Below are 20,585 nucleotides of genomic sequence, written 5' to 3'. Positions count from 1 at the left end.
CAGGGTTGTCAGATCTTCGAATTTTTGGTCACGTTTGGAAGATATTTGAATACCTATCCAAAAATAGGTTTGATGATGGATCTGGACATTGTATACGTACAGATAAGTGAGAACCGGCATCAAAAATGTTCTTAAATATCACATAAGCGGTTCTAACTTGAGACAGGGTTGCCAGATCTTCAATGTGTTGGACTCGTTGGAAAGTTCTTTCCCAACCAATGATGGGTTGGATGATGGATCCGGACAAAGTTTACATACATATAAGTGAGGTCCGGATATATGTGAAAAGGCATTTTCAAAGCAATACTAAAAAATATATAAAAATTTAAATAATAAGGCATTTCAATATTTCAATGCAAAAAAAGCATACAACAGTACAGCAGAGATGCATTGAGCTCTATTGGCTCAATAAAAACTCTTTACCAGAGAGCCAGCTCTGTATGGGGAAAACGTTATGTTCAATTGCGAATATCTCAGAAACCGTAAGAGATAGAAAATTGCGATATTCTACAAAGCTGTAGTAACGTAAAAGTAAAGTAAACCTTTCCCAGTTCCTGAGGGGAACACCCGTGCAGAGTATCGGGGCCGGCATTTACAAAGCGGATTCAGTGGCAGTTTTTCACTCAACTAATGTTAACATGTTTAGGTTAATGTTAACATTCCATAGGTCGCCTCCCTAAGGTGTCGTGATAAGGTCCAGTTTGTGACGATACACTACCTTCCCTTTACTAAGCAATCGAATCCAGAAGGGAAAAGATCACCAGTTATGTTGGTCCGAGCCGGGATTTGAAACAAAGCTGTAGGCATAAGTAAAAGGTATCGATAACTATCAAAATAATTTACTAAAAGTTGCACAAAACTTGAAATAACTGTTTTTCTTCGAAACTACAGAAGTTGGATTATTTAAGTGTTCGACAAATTTGTAAAACGTTATGTTTGGTATTTTTTTTCAGGGAGTCGGGTCATATTTCAAGCGACTCCGATTCCGGCTTTCTGAGTTTAGCCGACTCCGACTCCGGCTATCAGCTCCATCCGACTCCAACTCCGGCCTACCAACTCTAGCCGACTCCGACTCCAGCTTTCAACAAATTGTTGGCTCCGACTCCACATACTTTTAAATATTTCAAAAGTTGATTAACTAACATTTTGAAAACATTGATAAATAGGAATATTTAAATACTCTCTAAGTGTCATGTTTTTCTCAAGGAAAATAAGTTCGAATCACAAAACGGAAAAAAGTTTCTAGGCAACAAGTTTTATACGTTACTAAAATAGAAATAAAAAAACTGTTTTGAACGAATTTTTAGAGAGAAACTATTTTGTAAGCAAATTTGTATTTATTTACATAACCTCAAATTTACATTTAATCAGTGTACCTAAATCATTTCTTCGTGGAAAGGACACTTATGAGTTCCTTTTCAAATATCCGTGACCTAGAAAATATTATACCCAGGGATTTTTGACTTATTTTAATTTTGAAAGTTTCTATACATTTAAAAAAAGGCGCGCGATACTTCTTGAATTTTCACCTAAAACGAAGCTTTAAGAATGATCGTGCGCCTCCGTTAAAAACCTCTTAAAAATGAAAAAAATGACAAAGTAGTGCACTGCCGTTCTACGCATAATTGTCCCATGTCATTTTTGACGATTTTGACTATTCAACATTTTTAAGTTTAGTTTGTCGTATACTTCAAGAAAAACACATAAAATCTAGTACTTTATTCGGAAACTGATTGAAAACAACACCAAGTCTGTTTATCCCATCGTTGAACTTCTACGCATAATTGTCCCACCAAGTATTTTCTTACTCGGAATCATTAGTGTTACGAAGCATTATGTCTTGTTTACCCCTTGAATAGCAATAGGATCACAAATAAGAGTGATAATATGCTAACTGGGGCGATTAGGGACACATAGGGCAACATAGGACCCACGGGACAATTATGCGTAGAAACACAGAAATCGGTCGAAAAATTTCAATCGCGTTTTTCTCAGTTGCCCTTTTTTGAACATGGGACAATTATGCGTAGAACGGCAGTGCATGCGACTAAAAAACAATAAAACATATAAGAAGTTTTGTGAATTAACCTGCATTATAACAAACACTGAACAAAAAAAAATAATAATTTTTGTTGAATTTTAGATAACTCCGACCCCGGCTCCGGGTTATCTGAAATTTTCGGCTCTGACTCCGAGTCCAACTCATAACATTTAGAAGACTCTGACTCCGACTCCGACTTCAGCTGTTCGAGTTTTGACGACTCCGACTCCGACTCCAGGTCTCCAAAAATACCCGACTCCACCGATTCCGGCTCCGACTCCGCCTTTTTTTATTGTCGAGCTTACCCCTAAACAACTCTACAGTGAATTTTCTGAATCCAAAAAAATGATGTTTTTTTTTTGAAAATGCATGCAGAAAGAAAAAAATACGATTATCCGGATAGTCGAGGCTTCGGATAATCGAGTCTGGACTGTAATTTAGATTTGGCAACTTTTTTAGGACCTAACATATTTAAGGCAAAGTTTATTAAAAGATAGCACAAACAATTAAACTAAGTTTTTTTTTAAATAATTATTAAAGGCCTGTCATATGACTCTAACTAATCTTTACCAGTCTAACTTTTTGCCTTCCTCACCTTACTGAGGAAAGGCTATAAAATCACTCGAAAAACGAAATTCTTAATTTGACCTCCTAGACCCACCTTCACGTATAGATATCGACTCAGAATCACCAGCTGAGCAAATGTCTGTATGTGTGGTGGGATGTTGATCAAAAAAAATTGCACTGGATTATCTCGGCACTGGCTGAACCGATTTGGACCGTTTTGGTCTCATTCGACCCGTCTTGAGGTCCCATAAGTCGCTATTGAAAATTATAAAGTTTAATTAAGTACTTCAAAAGTTATGCTAAAAAAACGATTTTAACAAAAGTCCGGAAGATTGTAAAAAGGGTGGTTTTTGTAAGAAACCCCGTCATGTTATACATTTTTAGAAAGGTAATCAATAGACCTTTCCAACGGGTTCAATAGATTGCAGATCTGACAACCCTATCAAATGTTATAAGCTCTTAAGTGTTATTTATGAACTTTTTAGATCTCAGATAATTTGATGAAAACGTTGTCCGGATCTACCATGCAACCTATCGTTGAATAGGTAATCAAAAGACCTTTCCAACGAGTTCAACAGATTGAAGATCTGACAACCCTATCAAAAGTTATAAGCACTTAAGTGTTATTTATGAACTTTTTAGAGGCCGGATCTCAGATAATTTGATGAAAACGTTGTCCGGATCTACCATGCAACCTATTGTTGGATAGGTAATCAAAAGACCTTTCCAACGAGTTCAACAGATTGCAGATCTGGCAACCCTATCAAAAGTTATAAGCACTTAAGTGTTATTTATGAACTTTTTGGAAGCTGGATCTCAGATATTATACTGAAAACGTTGTCCGAATCTATCATGCGACCAGTCTTTGAACAGGTAATCAAAAAACGTTTCCAACCCGTCTAAAACATTGAAAATCTGACAACCCTATCAAAAGTTATTATCACTTAAGTATTATTCATGAACTTTTTAGAGACCGGATCTCAGATAATTTGACAAAAACTTTGTCCGGATCTATCACGGACCTGTCGTTGGATAGGTACACAAAAGACCTTGCCAACGTGTTCAATAGATTGCAGATCTGACAACCCTATCAAAAGTTATAAGCACATAAGTGCCCTGAATTATGAAGATCTGACTAACCAATCTGATGGTATGAATAATGAATCAAGTTGATAGAACACTGAAAGGTCCGCCCTTTTGTATCTATTTTGGATAGCATTACCCTCTTAATGTGAGGAAGGCACCAACCACCTAATGGTGGATTAAGTAACGTTTTGTTCTGATTTCGATACTCTTAAAAAAGCATAATCAAATCAAACAAAAGCCCGTCCATTTCCTCCTTCTGTATTCATTCGAGATGCACTAAAACTGCGGATCGCCGTAACGCATCGCTGTCGATGAGAGTTTCAAATGTCCAAAACGGAACACAACGTGGTCATTCTCACTGCTCAACGGACGGCCGTGCGGCGGAGTCGCCTCTCGAAAATAATTGTGAAAAGAGTATACGCGCGCAGATGAATGAAAGCTTCCAGACCGGGACCACCGGCGGTCAGTATCCATCTGGCGATCGGCGCGACAACACCCGCCTCTTCTAATTCTATATAGTAAGGAAGGGTGGGAGATTCGTTTTCTAAACTGATTAAGGACACACACTTTGGTGCAAGAAGGCTGGTTTAGTGCCAACTAAGGGCAGCTTATAAGGGCTAATTCCTGCTGAGAAGCGTTCGGAACTGATTCCGACAAAGGAAAAAGGAAGAAGAAACGATTTAAAACGTGTCAATCCTACCGTGACCCAGAACGCAATGAAAAAAGTGTTGAAAAAGAAGGAAAAAAAGTGACACAATTTAAGTAAAAGCCGCCGTTGACAAACATATTACAACAAAAAGAGGGATTAAATGGTTGCGTGATTTTGTGCTGGTTCTGGCTGTTGCACTTTCTGCTGGTGAAGTGAACCCGTATATTTTCAGAGGTTTTTTTCTCTCGTCAAAAAGTCAGAAAAGAGATCGACGGCCAAAGTGTTGGCGGGTTGAAGTGTCGAGGGAAAAAAGAACAGTCAACCAGAGTCCCCGTACCGAAATAATTGTGGAAGTGGAATTATTCGTTGGATGGTGATTAATTACAGCGATCGGTTTCCTGCGCCGGGTGACAATAATGTGATAACAAAGAGTAGCAGCGGGCAGAAAAGTGATCATTTTAACTCTGGATTTTGGAAAGCAAACTGTGGACTCTACAATTGAAATTTGTTTGTCAAATAAAAAGAGTGCGATGTAATTCGTAAACTGATTAGAAGACATTTCTTAAATAGTGAAATTCAGATGACTCTTAAAATGGTAAAACAGGTAAGTCAATTAAAAAAAACATAAATGAATGTAAAAATGAAATAAAAAGTAGGATGTTATTTAAAAACCGTAAGCCAAACTCCAGCAACTTTTAAAAATGGTGGAAATTGATGGAGATTTAAATCAATCATCTTTTTAATCCTCGACAAGCCGCAAAAAAAAAATACTCTGAGCTTTAAGAAAAACGTAATTACAAAAGCCGACTCGGTCCTAATTAGGTCCCAGCACCGAAAAGGACCTAATAAAAATAATTTTATGAAAAAAAATAGCTGCAAAAATCCTTACTAGGATCTCGGATGGTTGATTTTTCAGAACATGTTTTTTCGGTTGCTTTTAGGCCCCTAAACAACTCCCCGAAATTTGGGAGCGATTGGTTGCGTCCACACTTTGCGCATTGCATTTCAATTTTGTATTACACATATCGGACACATACGACGATCCCTTAAATCAGATGTAACCAAAATATGGTCCACGGATGGCGTGATTTTTTGTGGCCCGCAGACCCATTTTGAATAATGGCCCTTTGAACCATCTTTAAAGTGGTTTTAAAATGTTTAGTAAAAATAAGGTTTAGTTTAATCTTTTTGTGAACCTTGTTTTTTTGTCAATTCAAAACGCATCACTTTTGATGGGCCTGGCTTAAAACTTTTTTTTTAGCTTAGAAAACCTTACACCTCGGGATTCGAACTTATGACCTTTGGGTTGCGAATCTGAGTGCTTAATCTCTGGTTCAGGCTGACTAAAATGTATTGAAATTGAATAATAATTGTTGAAAAATCATATTGCAACGATTTATCATTAAAGTTGCACTTTATTTAAAAATAAAATAACTCAATTTTTCCATGATTGTGTCACTAGTTTTAAAATGCTATAAGCATAAACTTATGCATGCACAAGTGTATTTTTTTGTGAAATAATGATCATAATGTCCAACCTGGCGGATCTTTACCAGACCGTGGCATATAAACTTTAAAAAAAAAATATAGTATATTATGAGTTCAATGTTTGTTGAGTCATGGGGACCATTCATAAATCACGTTGACACTTTTTTGGAAATCTCACGTGGTTTATTGATGGCCTCAATGTAAATTGCAATGAAACGCTTATGAAAAATATTTTCTGCTATTTTTTTAGTTTTATTGAACCAAATGATTGGAATTTTTTTTTTAATTTTTTTGTTATCGATTAACAAAATAACGATAATGTTAAAAAAACCTGTGATTACAACAAGCATCAATTTCAACCACAAAATAGAAAAAAAAAAAGGAAAAAAAGATCAAAAAGTGATGTGTTTTGTATTTTTACGAAGCATTTTTCAAAGATTATGCATCTTTTTGAGTAAAGCTAATTTAAGGTTAATTTTTAGAAAAAAAAAGTGGCACAAAATGCACTCCAGACTACTGATTATCCGAAGGCCTTGGAAAAATTTCACTTCGGATAATCGAATCTCGAAAAATATTTATTTCGCTGTCGAGCAATTCCAGCCCAAAACAGGAATTTTTTAGGTACTTTTATCTCGACCCTCTCCGATTTCAATGAAACTTTGTAGACATGTTATCCTATGCTTATATAAGCCATTTTTGTGTATATGGAGCCAGTTACACTCGATAATGACATTTGAGAAGGGCGTAAGTGTTTTAAATATTTTTGTTTTTCGTAATTTAAATATTGCTGTATTAGCCTGTCCCATTTTGAGGTCATGTCGAGGAATTTCAGGTGCTCACTTCTTAAATGATAGATTATGATGTTAGGAACAATGTTTTCTTAGACAAGAAAAAATAATAAAATACTTTCTCGCACCCCCTAGTCGATTTACTGAAAAAAGTCACTTTTTTGAACAAATTTTCTAAAATCGCTTGGAATCAATACAAAAACTGTTTCGATCAGGTGTGTATTATCTTCAAACGATAGGTTTTTGTCCATAGATTAAGATGCACTATCAATATTGGACCAAAACTTAAGTTTTTGGACTCTCCCAGGCGGATTTATGTCGGAAAAATCGCATTTTTTCGAAACTTTTTTCAGAAATGCTCATTTAATTTAGGGTAGCCTATTTTTCCCAGTAAAACCAATACATGCAGCTTGTAGGAAATTTCATGGCGAACATTTTTCCCTCTGAGAAAATGCAATTTCGACACTCCAAAGCCGAGATATTTGAGTTTTAGTGAGAAAAAAAGTGCCAATTTTCAAAATTTCTCAGAATTCAGAAGCAAGGCCTACTAATTACACGATGTTGCAAGCATGTGTCGCAAAGGTCAGGGTATGCTTTCTTATAGTAATTTTGGCCGCTGAATCCGAATCTGAAATCAAATTTCGTGTAAACAGTGATGTTTTGGAGCTACACCCCTTTGCAATGTTATTTGCGTGTTTAAATCGCTGCAATTTAAATAGCTTGCAAGTTCAGTCATACTTTTTCCTCGGTTTTCGTACCACTTTGATTGTTATTTTACTCACAGAACTCTTTATAAACATTTTTTGTTTACGTTCTGATTATGTTTTAACAATGTGTTTAGCAATCCGGAAATCGCATATTTTTATTTGGCGGGGGCTTAAGTTAATATTGATTTATAAAAAAATATCAAAAAAAATGTTAGGAAAAGTGGCTGCATTTGGATAAATTTGTTTGGAAAATTTGCATTAAAATAAGTTCTGGAAGACATTTCCGAACTTTTTTCACAAAAAATATGTGTTACATATGTGGTTGGGTCTCGTGGCGCAGGGGTAGCGGCTTCGGCTGCCGATCCCGATGATGCTATGAGACGCGGGTTCGATTCCCGCCTTATCCACTGAGCTTCTATCGGATGGTGAAGTAAAACGTCGGTCCCGGTTTCTCCTGTCTCGTCAGAGGCGCTGGAGCAGAAATCCCACGTTAGAGGAAGGCCATGCCCCGGGGGGCGTAGTGCCAATAGTTTCGTTTTTTGTGTTACATCCATCAAAAAATGCTTCAGAATTTTTAGTTTTCTCTATTCATTAATCAATCCTTAATTCTAGTAAGGGATCATTCATAAACCACATGGATACTTTGGAAGGGGGGAGGGGGGGGGGGGCGGTTCAGCGATTGTCCACGCTCCATATCAATAAGATTTGTTTCGTATGGAAATTGGGGAGGGGGGGGTCTGAGATTTAAAAAAATGTGTCCACGTGGTTTATGGATATAGTCCCTTAGCCCCCGCCAATATGCGATTTTTTCGAATTGCTTAAGATAATCAAAACGTAAAAAACATTAAAAAGCTCTGTGAGTAAAATAACAATCAAAGTGGTACGAAAACCGAGGAAAAAGTATGACTGAACTTGCAAGCTATTTAAATTGCAGCGATTTGAACACGCAAATAACATTGCAAAGGGGTGTAGCTCCAAAACATCACTGTTTGCACGAAATTTGATTTCAGATTCGGATTCAGCGGCTAAAATTACTATAAAAAAGCATACCCTGACCTTTGAGACATATGCTTGCTACATCGTGTAATTAGTAGGCCTTGCTTCTGAATTCTAAGAAATTTTGAAAATTGGCACTTTTTTCCTCACTAAAACTCAAATATCTCGGCTCTGGAATGTCAAAATTGCATTTTCTCAGAGAGAAAAATGTTCGCCATGAAATTTCCTACAAGCTGCATGTATTGGTTTTACTGGGAAAAATAGGCTACCCTAAATTAAATGAACATTTCTGAAAAAAGTTTCGAAAAAATGCGATTTTTTCGACACAAATCCTCCTGGGAGAGTCCAAAAACTTAAATTTTCGTCCAATATTGATAGGGCATCTTAATCTATGGACAAAAACCTATCGTTTGAAGATAATACACACCTGATCGAAACAGTTTTTGTATTGATTCCAAGCGATTTTAGAAAATTTGTTCAAAAAAGTGACTTTTTTCAGTAAATCGACTAGGGGGTGCGAGAAAGTATTTTATTATTTTTTCTTGTCTAAGAAAACATTGTTCCTAACATCATAATCTATCATTTAAGAAGTGAGCACCTGAAATTCCTCGACATGACCTCAAAATGGGACAGGCTATTGCTGTATCTCTTACATTGCTCATAACTGAAAACATAATATTTTTTCAGTGTAGTATAGTAACCTGGATAGTAAATTAGCTTATATCTATAAGCCCTTAAATCCAATTGAAATGCTGTCAAAGACAAACTTATGGGAAATTGGACGAGCTTTCCAGTTAAAATATTTTCGAGACTGCAAAATCAAGTCTGACATATAGAAATTGCCAAAAACCATCAAAAAACCTATTTTTTCAACATTTTCATTTTTAAAACCGCTGTAGCTTCACAAGAATTGGACTTAGGACAATGGTCAATATCGAGACTTTTATGTAAAATTGTCTGGAGAATCGATTCCCGTATTCGGCTTTTGAACATTTTGACGTTTAGAGCACTAGAATTCTAGTTTTCCTTGACTAAAAATTCCTTGATGTAGGAGTTTTTTTTAATATTAAGGCATAAACTTGTAAATAATATACTTAAGTCACTTAACCCAGGCTTACTCCGGCTAAGTCAGTGCTGTAAATCGTTTTGATATCATTCTGCTACATGTTAATACAATTTAAAACCATGGCCAGTAATGTTTTGGAGTTAAAACATTGAAACTTTGATCTTTTCCTACGCATTTTACATGTGATTTCACCAGTGTTTAAAATTCGACGACTGTGATTAAATTAGAGATTAATCGCTGCCTGTTACACCTAACGAATAAGACTGCTGAGAATAGTCATGATTCTCAAATTGCCACGACTAGCTGTCATTCGTCAAGGGTTCAATCAATGATTGTAACAACCCATGACTGCTGGTGGTAAAGGGGGAAGATTGGATTTTGATCGCAGCAAGTTGGCGACTAAACCCAATCATTAACATTTTTAATCGTCCCTGCCACACTCAACGATCAAGTGGCAGTCAGGAAAAACGAGATTAAAGCATACTCAGAGGGTCTTTCTTCAGGCAATCATATTCGCTAGAAGGGATTTTCTTTCAACCTTGGATTTCACCTTAATTTCTACTCGAAACACTAAAACTGACCGTATTCGAAATTTCTGCCGGCAAATATTTTGAAACTTCTGCCCAGAGGTGCAGAATGGTCCCAGGAACCATGTCCAATCATTGGTTTGGGTGGAAATTTTTTTTTCATAATAACGGTCTGTGGGGGACCCGTGATATTTGACATGGAATTGCTCTGTCTTATTTTTGATTGTCTAGTTTGACAACTCTAAAATTATGCAGAATTTCTAAATCCAAGATGGCGGCAAAAATGGCGGAGATGGAAAGTTGAATAAAACGTATTTTGTAAACTCGATTTTGACGTAATTTTTTTTTGTGGTTCGATTACCCGAAGTCATATACAAACATTCGGATAATCGAAACTTCGAGGCTTCGGATAACCCTCTCTGGACGGTACTAGCATTTGTAACTTACAGATTGTAAGTTTTTAATTTGTGAAATTAACCAAAATATGAAAAAAAAATCTTTTTTTTGTTCTCAAAAAATTATTGATAAAATTCATTTTTTTGCCTTCCTCACCTTACTGAGGAAATGCTTTAAAATCACTCGAAAATGAATTTCTTAATTTGACCACCTAGACCCACCTTCACGTATACATATCGACTCAGAATTGTTCTGAGCAAATGTCTGTGTGGATGTGTGTAAGTGGGTGGACACAAATATGTCAATCGATTATCTCCGGATTGACTTTACGGATTTTGACCGTTTTGGTCACATTCGATCCGTCTTGGGGTCCCATAAGTCTCTATTTAAAATCAACAAGTTTAGATAAGTACTTCAAAATTTTTGCTTAAAAACGATCTTGACTACATTTCAGAAGATTGTAAAAAGGGTGGTTTTTGTAAGAAAACCCGTGTTATACATTTTTAGAAAGGTATTGAAAAGACATTTCCAACGAGCCCAAAACATTGTAGTTCGCTACTCGCACATATTGCATGCAAATTTTTGGTTGTACATATGCGACAGCGACGAACCGCCCTAATTCTCCATACAAACTTTGGAGAAAAACCATTCGGCCCTGTCTAAATATTTTTGAAAAATTCAAAGGGCACGTGTTTCTGGGGAACCAATACTTCATGCTTCCCCCTCGAGTTGAGCTTGCGCAGTCATTTTTTTGTTGGTCAGGACGTTTTAAATGAGCCTAAAACATTGAGGATCTGACAACCCTATCAAAACTTATTAGCACTTCACTGCCCCTGATCGCATAAATGTCCCATATGCATTTTCATCGATTCCGAGTTAATGATGCAGTTTGGTTCAAAATTGTGTGCTCTTTCAAAAGAGCCTATAACATCCAGTACTTTGTTCTAGAAATCAGGAGGAAATCCAGTTTTTTCGCGAAAACTTAACACGTAGCCTTATGTATGGGACAAACTTCAAATGCGTTTTTCTCAGCTTGCTGTTTTTGCATATGGGACATTTATGCGAACATGGGCAGTTCAGTGCTATTTATACACTTTTTGGAGGCCGGATCTCAGATATTGTAATAGAAATATTGTCCGAATCTTCCATGCGAACTATCGTTAGATAGGTTTTTTATCAGAGCTTGCCGATGAGCCAGAAAGATTAAGGTGGTAGATGGTGTCTTTCACTTTTGGGGCAATGACTGTCAATGATGGTTCTGAATTCAAGGTCCAGAAATAGTAAATTGAAATGAAAATATAATCACGATATGTAAAATGCTTCTACAAACAACACAACGAAAACCATTTTGATTTTAATGTTTTTCTAAAACAAACATGGCCGCCAAATGGCCAATCGGGAATGATGCCTTCCAGAGCCTTAAAGGTCTGAAAACCCCATCGAAAGAAATTAGTAATAAAGTCGATTTGTTAAACATGTTAAGGGGGAATGTTGCTATTTTGACTGAATGTATTGACTTTATGAATGTGAGGAAAGCACCAACCACCTAAAGATGGATTAAGTAACGTTTTTTTATGCTAAATTTATAACATGTTTTCAGTTTTCCGCTTTAATTTTTGTAGTTGCTTAAATTTACATAATAAATAAATACTAAATAGTTTAAATAACGATAATGTCTACAAAGCACAATTTCAAGTGAAATCTCCCCATCTTGTTAATTGACATTGAATGATGATGCACTCGAGCTAAAAATAATCCCAGTTGACGGTCCGAGGACCTTGACACGTTAGATTAAATTACCACATATGAGCAGCACATTTTAATCCATTTCTTCCGGCATTCATACATCTATTATTTACTTTTTGCACAGCGAATTCACCACTCCAATATGATGATCTCGATGGGCGGTGTACTAACGACGCTGGCCCTTCTAGTGCACGTGGCCAAATTTGGAGTTTTTGGTCAACAGTTCAAAAGCGTGCCAACGACGGTGAAAACGTACGAAAATGAAACCGTTTTGTTGCCGTGCTATCACAATGGTAAGTTGTACTAATTTCAATTAATTGCTTCATCGAACATGACATGCTACCAGCAGTAACCTTCGACAGTACATGAGCGGAATCACTTTTTATTATTTATTTGAACAATTCTGTGTCAACCAAGATTTCATTTGTGATCATGATCTACGCGACATTCAAATAGTCAATTTAAGCTTGCTTTCTCTAGTCGTTGCTTTTTATGACACTGAAGTAGTGCCCCAAAGAATTTATCTCCAGAAGCCGAGAGCGCGCGCAAATGAAAAGGCACTTTCCTCTTAACTCAATTATGAGCTCCTCAAGCTCAAATATTGGTGCGCGCTGAAGTCACCGTCTCCGTACAAAATCTACGAAAACAGTTTTGCTGAATGGGACAGCAATTGAACGCCACACAATACAAACAATCATCGTAGAACATTTTTGGTTATCGTTCCTCTGCTGCAAACGACAAACGATTTGACAAAAGACCGACACCCCTAATTCAGATTTATGAAGTTGAGAGCAAAATTCTCACAATCAACGTACATTTTTCCGGCAGCTCCGTACCGATACGTGAGGTGGTCCCGGGACGATATGCTGCTGGTGGATACGCGCAATCCGGAACTGCCGGTGCCACCGCGGGTGCAGCTGTGGAAGAACGGCAGCCTCGAGGTTTCGACGGTGCAGATGGAGGACACCGGGGATTACACGTGCGAGATTACCACCGAAGGAGGCCGGGCGATTCAGCAGCACGCGATAGAGGTGCAGTGTAAGTGAAGGGAGAGAAGAATGCTATATTGAATATATAATTTTAAATTTTCTTGATAATTTAGATATTTTTTATTCTTTAAAAAATATTTTGTTGTCAATTGGCACCTAAAGTTTGTGTACAACGATAAAAAGGCACGCTCAAAAACTATTAATTACAATTTGGGTACATGAATTTTGTTTTGCGTTTTTAGATATTTTTCTCGTTTACATTTTTGCTTGTTTTCATATTTTCAGAATAACAAAAAAAATTCAAACTCAGTATCTATTGTTGTTGTTGTTTGTTCGATTATTTGAGGCAACTTCAATCTTCTTGGTCATTCGCTGCTCAAGTACCAACAGAAAATCACAAAAAAAAAACAATTTAATAAGGTACAAAAAAGTATCGAAAAGTGACGAAAATAAACACACACACGTTGAGCAATTGTATTTTTTTTAATTGAATGAAAGATTCGAGCTTAAATATAAACGAAACAGTAAAAAAATCATGGTAATATTATATCTGTAATGTGTAATTTTACCACGTTTCTGGTGGTTACTGTGTACACAGTAAAAAATTGTGTGTATTTTGGAATTTTGGTAGGATGAATACAGTGGACTCTCTGGCTGTCGATCTTCTCGATATCAATTTTGCTCCAGCTGTCAATAATTTTTCAGTCCCTTCAAATAGATTGCTTTGGTTTTTCATTCTATAATTTGATAACTCCCGCTTACGACGTTCCCTTCAATATCGACAACGAGAGAGTCCACTGTATTACCTCTTTTATGATATAATTTTGCCTCAATTTAGACTGAAAAAGTGACATTACACCAGAAAATGGTAATATTAGGGGAGAGTGGGGAGACTTGATCCCCGGGGACACTTGATCCCAAGCCTGTATCTCGTCAGCATGTGGGTAAAACGATTAGCTTTGTTTTAGAAAGTTGTGCGAAATTGACTAAAACTCATTGTAGAAAACAAAGAAAACAATTCAAAAAATGTTTAGATTGAGTTACACACATTTTTCTAAGAAGTGCTGCAAAAAACTTCCAAGAGATCTTTTTTCTTTGTTTTGATAAGTATAGAAAACACTCAAAAATTATTCAAAAAAATATGTTTTATACATGAATTGTTTGATAAACACATCAACTCCAAAACCCTTACGAATTTGACGTTAAATTTATCGTCAAACTATTTTTACATTCAATTGTTTAAAAAAAGTGCGTTTAGGGAGACTTGATCCCTGCATTTTTACAGTCACCGGAATCAGCCTCAAGATTAAATAATTGGGCTGGGTTTTCGTACATAGTTTCCTTTAGTATAGTTGTACATAACTTACTGCAGTTTGAACCATTTTTCAAAAGTTTTGTAAACAAAAATTACCAGCTTTTGTAAACATGCTCAATTTTGGTCTAAAAAAGAAAATTTTGAGTTTTTAAATATTTTGCATGCTAAACTTGTTATATTTTGAACACAAACGTACAGGTTTAATGTGAAATTGCTTTAACTAATAGAAAATTAAAAGTTTGGATTTTTTTTTATTAAGGCTGAATTATGCATAAGAAACATTTTGCTTAAGATTTCTTAAAAAGGTTGAAAGGGGGATCAAATTACCCCCAACATGATTGGCATGATTCGAAGAGTTTATCTGATGAAATACCCTTATCAGCCAAACATAGTTGAATGTTTAAGCTTTCAATTCATGCCAAAAGTTCATAGTTTTGTGAGAAATTGACAGAGTTATGTGCGATACAAAAAAAGGGGATCAAGTCTCCCCACTCTCCCCTACATCTGAGAAGGGGTATGTCTTTGATGTCAGAAAAATGAGTAATTTTACCTCTGAAAATGTGTAATTTTACCACTTTTCTGGTCTTTATCACTCTAAATCTCTAAATTGAGGTAACATTAAATAATAAAAGAGATAATATTCAACCTTCCAAAATTACACCTTCCAAATTTGCACATTTTTTTTAACAATGTAAATTTGGAAGCTGTAATTTTGGAAGGTTGAATATTACCTCTTTTATGATGTAATTTTACCTCAATTTAGACTGAAAAAGTGACATTACACCAGAAAAGTGGTAAAATTACACATTTCCAGAGGTAAAATTACACCTTTTTCTGACATAAAAGATGTACCCCTTCCCAGATGTAATATTACCATGATTTTTTTTTTCTGTGTAGAATGTTTTCAAAAATAGAGTTATCTAAGTGCGCATGTATTGCGGCGTGTACGTACATGAAAACGTTACTCAATCCACCAGAAGGTGGTTGCTGCCTTCCTCCTGAAAGCTTTGGCTAACGCTTACTTAGTAAAGACACTATACATCTGAGTGCTGCCATCTATGATAAATTTAATTATTCATTTGAAAGCACTGCAGTGGTTGTGTGCGTGCACGGCGTGCACTGAGCGGAAAGTTCCGACAGCTATCCGCCGGAGCTTTCAAATTATGTAAATAATGACCCTTTTTAGTATCAACCAAAACAGTTTTTCTAACATAACTTTTGAAGTACTGCACCAAACCGGATGAAATTTAAAAAAGACTTAAAGGACCTGAAGGCGAATCCAAAAACATAGATCCGGACAAAATCGGTCGGGCCAGTTCCGAGAAAAGTGAGTGAGAAAACAAATTCTACGTCCATCCACACGCACAGACTTTTGCTCAGAATTTGATTCTGAGCCGATATGTATACGTAAAGGTATATCTAGAAGGCTTATTTAAAAAGTTCAATTTTTGAGTGATTTTATAGCCTTGCCTCAGTGAGGTGAGGAAGGCAAAATATTGAGGTTAAACAAGTATCGTGCTAGTGTGCATACCAAAATGGTACGTACATTTTGTAAAATCTGTAACTTTCGAAGGAATTTCTGATCAATGTCTTGGGCAAAGTTGAAGGTATTGATGAGGACTATTCAGAAAAAAAAATAGTTACAATTTTCCAAAATACGTGTTTTTATTATTTTAGACATTTGTTTTGGAATAAATTCCCGCAACTTTTTAGCCATAGAGATATATGATCAAAAAGTTATATTTTTTTGAAAAAATAGTGATTTTTGTAAAAAATCCAAATTTTATACATTCAATTTTTTTACCTATTTTTTTATGTAAAATAGAATTTGCAATTACAGAATTTTTGATAAAGTGCCCCGTGTCCCAATATATTTGTAGCTTTTCGATTTTAAAAAATAGTGACCATTTCTGAAAATATATTTTTTGAAAAGTTTAGAAATTTGCTATGAAATAGTCTAAGAGACATTGAAGTGGACCTCTGGTTGCTTTGATACAGCGTCGAACATATTTGAATTATGTTTTAAGTACTACAAATTGTTTTTTGGGTATTTCTGAACGATGAAGAGTAAAAAGTATAGGTCATCGCATTGAATTTTGAGATATTGGAGAAAAACTTGGAAAATATTTGAGTTCCTTTTAAAAAAAGGATTTGCCTGTATAAATATTTTTATGTACTAAAATAATAATAAAATTACTAAAAAAAAATTCAAGTACTACAAATTGATTGTAAAATATTTTTGAACATTATCCATCGATAAAAATTATAGGCCATCGCTTTGAATTTCGAAATTATGGCTTTCAAAGTAAAAACAAGCTTTTTCCATATTTTAGAAAAATGGTTTTGGCGCGCTCTCGTTTTTACTAAAAAACGGCAATAAATTTTAGTCAAAAATTATAACAATGTTCTAGACATATGTTGCCCACATCTCAACGAACATTGGTGTATAAAAAAAAGTATAGGTCATCACGATAAATTTTGAAATAGTCAAGAATTTTGAAAAACAATTTTACTAAAAAGCACCGATGGAGAAGAAAAACTCATTTTTTTTTGAAAAATGAGCACGTAGTTAGAAAGCTGAGAAAATTCTCTAAATCGTGATATTTTCGGATTTTAAAAATTTATTAAACAAATAATATTAAAAATAAGAAAAAAAACAACGCGCGCGCGCGAGAAAGGAAAATAAACGAAATAGGAAAATTTAAGTTGTCTAAGTTTAACCCAAACAACCTTCTTTTTTCTATTGTCGATATCTCAGCAACTAATGGTACGATTTTCAATGTTATAAAATGAAACATTCGTGATAATTTTCCGATTTTTTCGAAAATAATATCTTGATAATTTAATTTCATGACTTAAAGCTTATTTTCAAGTATCGTTATTTTTCAAAAAATCATATTCGGCGGCATCATCCGATTTGCTCTGTCGCAAACAAAATTGTCAAGAATTTGTCAGATGCATCACGGCCAGGGATGCCACTTGATTTTTTAAAATGTCTGTAAAAAAGTCTGTGTATGTCTGTGCATTTGTCTGAAACTCAAATATATCAATTCACAGTCATTGAAATCCATCAGAAATTGCGTTTTTTAGCATTTGAAGACTAACGAAATAAGTTTCGACAAAAAAAATACAAAATATTAATTTATAAAGTTTTTTAAAAGTCTGTGCACCTCAAAAAATGTCTGACACAAGGTCAAAAGTCTGTGAAACACAGACAAATCTGTGTATCTGGCATCCCTGATCACGGCTATCATTTAAAAAGGGTTTAAAGTTTTTTCTACAAATTCTAAGATGGTACTCCATAGACTTGATGTTATATACACAATTAATACATAAGTTTCCCTTATCAACAGCATGTATGAATGCCTTGAAAATATAAAACAACATGATTGCTAGAACTAGATCAGTTGCGAATAGGTAACAGCCACCAACGGCGCTTGCCATGTCAGTTTGTAGATCTCGATTAAAAGGGACAGGAATGATAATAATCACGATTAGAATGCTTCAGAAATTCGAGAGAAAAAGTACTGAAACATGGGTTTGCTCTAAAATACATTATTTCTGAAGCTCAGGTCCCACTTACACAAATCATTTCAACATTCCAGACCCCCCAACGATCGCCATGTACCCGGTCGGTCGCGTCGAAGTTAAAGTCGGCCAGATCGTGGAGGTCGTGTGTGACGCCACCGGCGTACCTCAACCGTACGTGACGTGGAATTACAAAAACGAAAACGCCAGCGCCAGCTTCGAGAACAACCGCAAGCTGAGCATCCTCGTGGAGAGCAAGGACTTTGCGGGGCCCATCGAGTGCCAGGCCACGAACGGCGTTGGTGACCCGGCGGTGGAGACGCTCGATCTCGTGGTTGACTGTTAGTATTGTGGATTGGTATGAGTGTTAGTATGGTAGTTGAACTGACGTATTTTTTTGCTTTTAGTCGCTCCGGAAGTGACCGTCCCCGTCGCCGTCGTGCACACCAAGGTTGGCCAGAGTGCCACCCTGGAGTGCTTTGTGACATCCCGCCCAACGGCCACCATCCACTGGTTCCACAAGGGTCTACCACTGCCGTCGGAAAAGCGACTCATCAAACACGACACCGTGGTCAGCACCTCCCAGTATCACTCCGTCCGCCGGCACGCCCTCTTTATCCGGAACATCAAGGACGCCGACCTCGGTCGATACGAGTGCAAAGCGGAGAACCGGATCGGTCTCAAGGGCGCTCACCTGGAACTCACCGGACGGCCCATGCCGGCCGCCTTCAAACCATCCGCCGGAATGTCCTCGTCCACGACGCACCACCTCATCTGGCAGGTCGAGAGCTTCTCGCCGATCATCGAGTACAAACTGCGCTTCCGGAAGATCCCATCCGGGGACATCACCCCAACCCGTCGCTACCCGGACCTGGCCTGGAGCGAACTGATCATCCCGTCGGACGGTTCCGCCGGCCCCCTCCACAGCATCGGTTACACCCTGCAAGGTCTGCAGGCCGCCAGCGTGTACGAGGTGGTCGTGCTGGCCCGGAACCGGTACGGCACCGGTGACGCCAGCAACATCCTGCGGTTTGCCACCGGCGGCGAGGGTAGGTCGTGGCTTTTGTACCGTAATCTTTTGCTCACCGGAAACCTCCTTGTCCATTCTTCCAGTCGAGCTGCCGGAGATCACGGAGACGACCTCGCAGCTTGGGGCGGACGGCGACTATGCGGATAAGGACGGCGGCCAGGAAGATCCCAACATTACGGACAATGTCATACCGCGAGACTTTTACGACTACGAGCAGCAGTTCACGAGCGAGTCGCGGACGGACGGGGAGAGGGGAGGTTCTGGAGCGGGGAGTCCGACCGGAACCGTGTGTTTGGGGGTTGTGTCGTGGATTGTGGTGTTGGTTTGTTCGAGAAGAGTTTTCAGAGAATAAAAAGATTTTTAATTAAAATTATTAGTTTCCATTCAACTACCGAACAGACTCCCTATAATTGAAATAACAGACGAGACGATTCACTTTTTGTAAACTAAAGGCTGAATGTCCGATTTTGTTTAGTTTTTTTATTCAACTAAATGCATCTCAATCTAAACCTTGATTCCGAATTTCATTTTATATATTTTTGATTTAGATGAAACTTTGTCCATGAATTCGCTTTGTCAAAAGAAGTAATTTTGCCTAATTAGTTTTTCCATGCAAGTCTCCGTACAAATTTGGGGTCTGGTCATCTTGAGAAGGGATTTTCTGTTCGATTTGGTGTCTTTGTAATTTATTGTTTTATTGGTTACGATATCCTGTTAGTATAAACTGTGCACCAGGTATAGGATTTAAACTTAACGTAGAATTACTGTTGGATCCAAAATAAAAAAATGAAAGGGAAAAAATCCCACTAAAAGTTGAATTCTTTAAATATTTTAGGGTACTAAAAATACATCTTTTGGGCCATAGTATGTGATAGTGCAAAATCTGGTTTAGGAAATATGATTTTTTGAAAAAGTCGTGATTTTTTTGTAAAATGTCAAAAATCTGGAAAACATTACTGAAATTCATTTTTAAAAGCAAAATCGAATTTGCAATTGAAAGAACTGCACTATTCTTCGACAAAATGTACCATTTTCAACTTATAGCCACTTTTGGGCATTTATCTCCGATTTTTTTTTAATTTTTTGTGTTTTCAAAATACTTTTAGAAAGAAAAGCACCTCCGAAACAAATATTTACGAAAATCTGAGAAAACTTCCTATAATTTTCTCTATGGAACCTTGAAATCGTAGAGTTAAATTCTGAGAAACAGCCTCACAAAGAATTCGAATCGATAAAAATGAATTTCCTAATTAGCCTGTAGTTTTCAATCAAGGTCATTTTTTTAATAAAAATAGCATCAAATTAAGATTAACTTTTGAACAGGTCTTAAAAGAGATAATTTTCCTTATTGCATTTTTAAAACCAAATTATAACATTTTTGAAATATTTGTACTGAAAAGATCAGATAATTTGGCTTAAGTTTCAATTTTCAACATTAGAAATCAGACCAATTGTATCGGAGATATAAATCGTTCAAAGTTACAGGCTATAGGTGAGGCTGTATCTCAGAAACGAATTGACCGATTTTCAAAGTTCCAAAGAAGAAAATTAAAGAAAATTTTCGCAGCTTTTCAAAAAAGGTTTTTCAGGGGTGCTTTTCATTCAAAAATATTTTTTTTAACCTAAAAAATCGAACATTTATACCTAAAAGTAGCTGTAACTTGAA

The 20,585-nt window shown here is 36.6% G+C and overlaps 1 protein-coding gene and 1 long non-coding RNA gene across 2 annotated transcripts in view; one reads left to right on the top strand and one right to left on the bottom strand.

Moving 5' to 3' along the window:
* LOC128092723 (uncharacterized) overlaps nucleotides 1-20,585 on the bottom strand; it is a 444,042-nt gene that overhangs the window by 352,777 nt on the left and 70,680 nt on the right. The gene's annotated exons all lie outside the window — the stretch shown is intronic.
* LOC120418456 (neurotrimin-like) lies at nucleotides 4,145-19,289 on the top strand. The gene is made up of 6 exons (XM_039580881.2): nucleotides 4,145-4,947; nucleotides 12,182-12,350; nucleotides 12,886-13,095; nucleotides 17,967-18,230; nucleotides 18,297-18,938; nucleotides 19,003-19,289. The coding sequence occupies exons 1-6, from the start codon at nucleotides 4,924-4,926 to the stop codon at nucleotides 19,269-19,271; spliced, it is 1,578 nt and encodes a 525-aa protein (XP_039436815.1). The 5' UTR covers nucleotides 4,145-4,923; the 3' UTR covers nucleotides 19,272-19,289.

The sequence above is a fragment of the Culex pipiens genome, chromosome 2, assembly GCF_016801865.2.
Source record: "Culex pipiens pallens isolate TS chromosome 2, TS_CPP_V2, whole genome shotgun sequence".
NCBI lineage: Eukaryota > Metazoa > Arthropoda > Insecta > Diptera > Culicidae > Culex > Culex pipiens.
The sequence above is the reverse complement of the archived record's forward strand: the minus strand, read 5'-3'. Positions and strand labels throughout refer to the sequence as shown.

Bases quoted from the DNA above. Each gene is read 5' to 3' on its own strand.
- LOC120418456 (XM_039580881.2), top strand. From the start codon at position 4,924: ATGACTCTTAAAATGGTAAAACAG. The intron at 12,351-12,885 runs GTAAGTTGTACT...TTTTTCCGGCAG, and splicing joins GTTGCCGTGCTATCACAATG to CTCCGTACCGATACGTGAGG. The intron at 13,096-17,966 runs GTAAGTGAAGGG...TCAACATTCCAG, and splicing joins GCACGCGATAGAGGTGCAGT to ACCCCCCAACGATCGCCATG.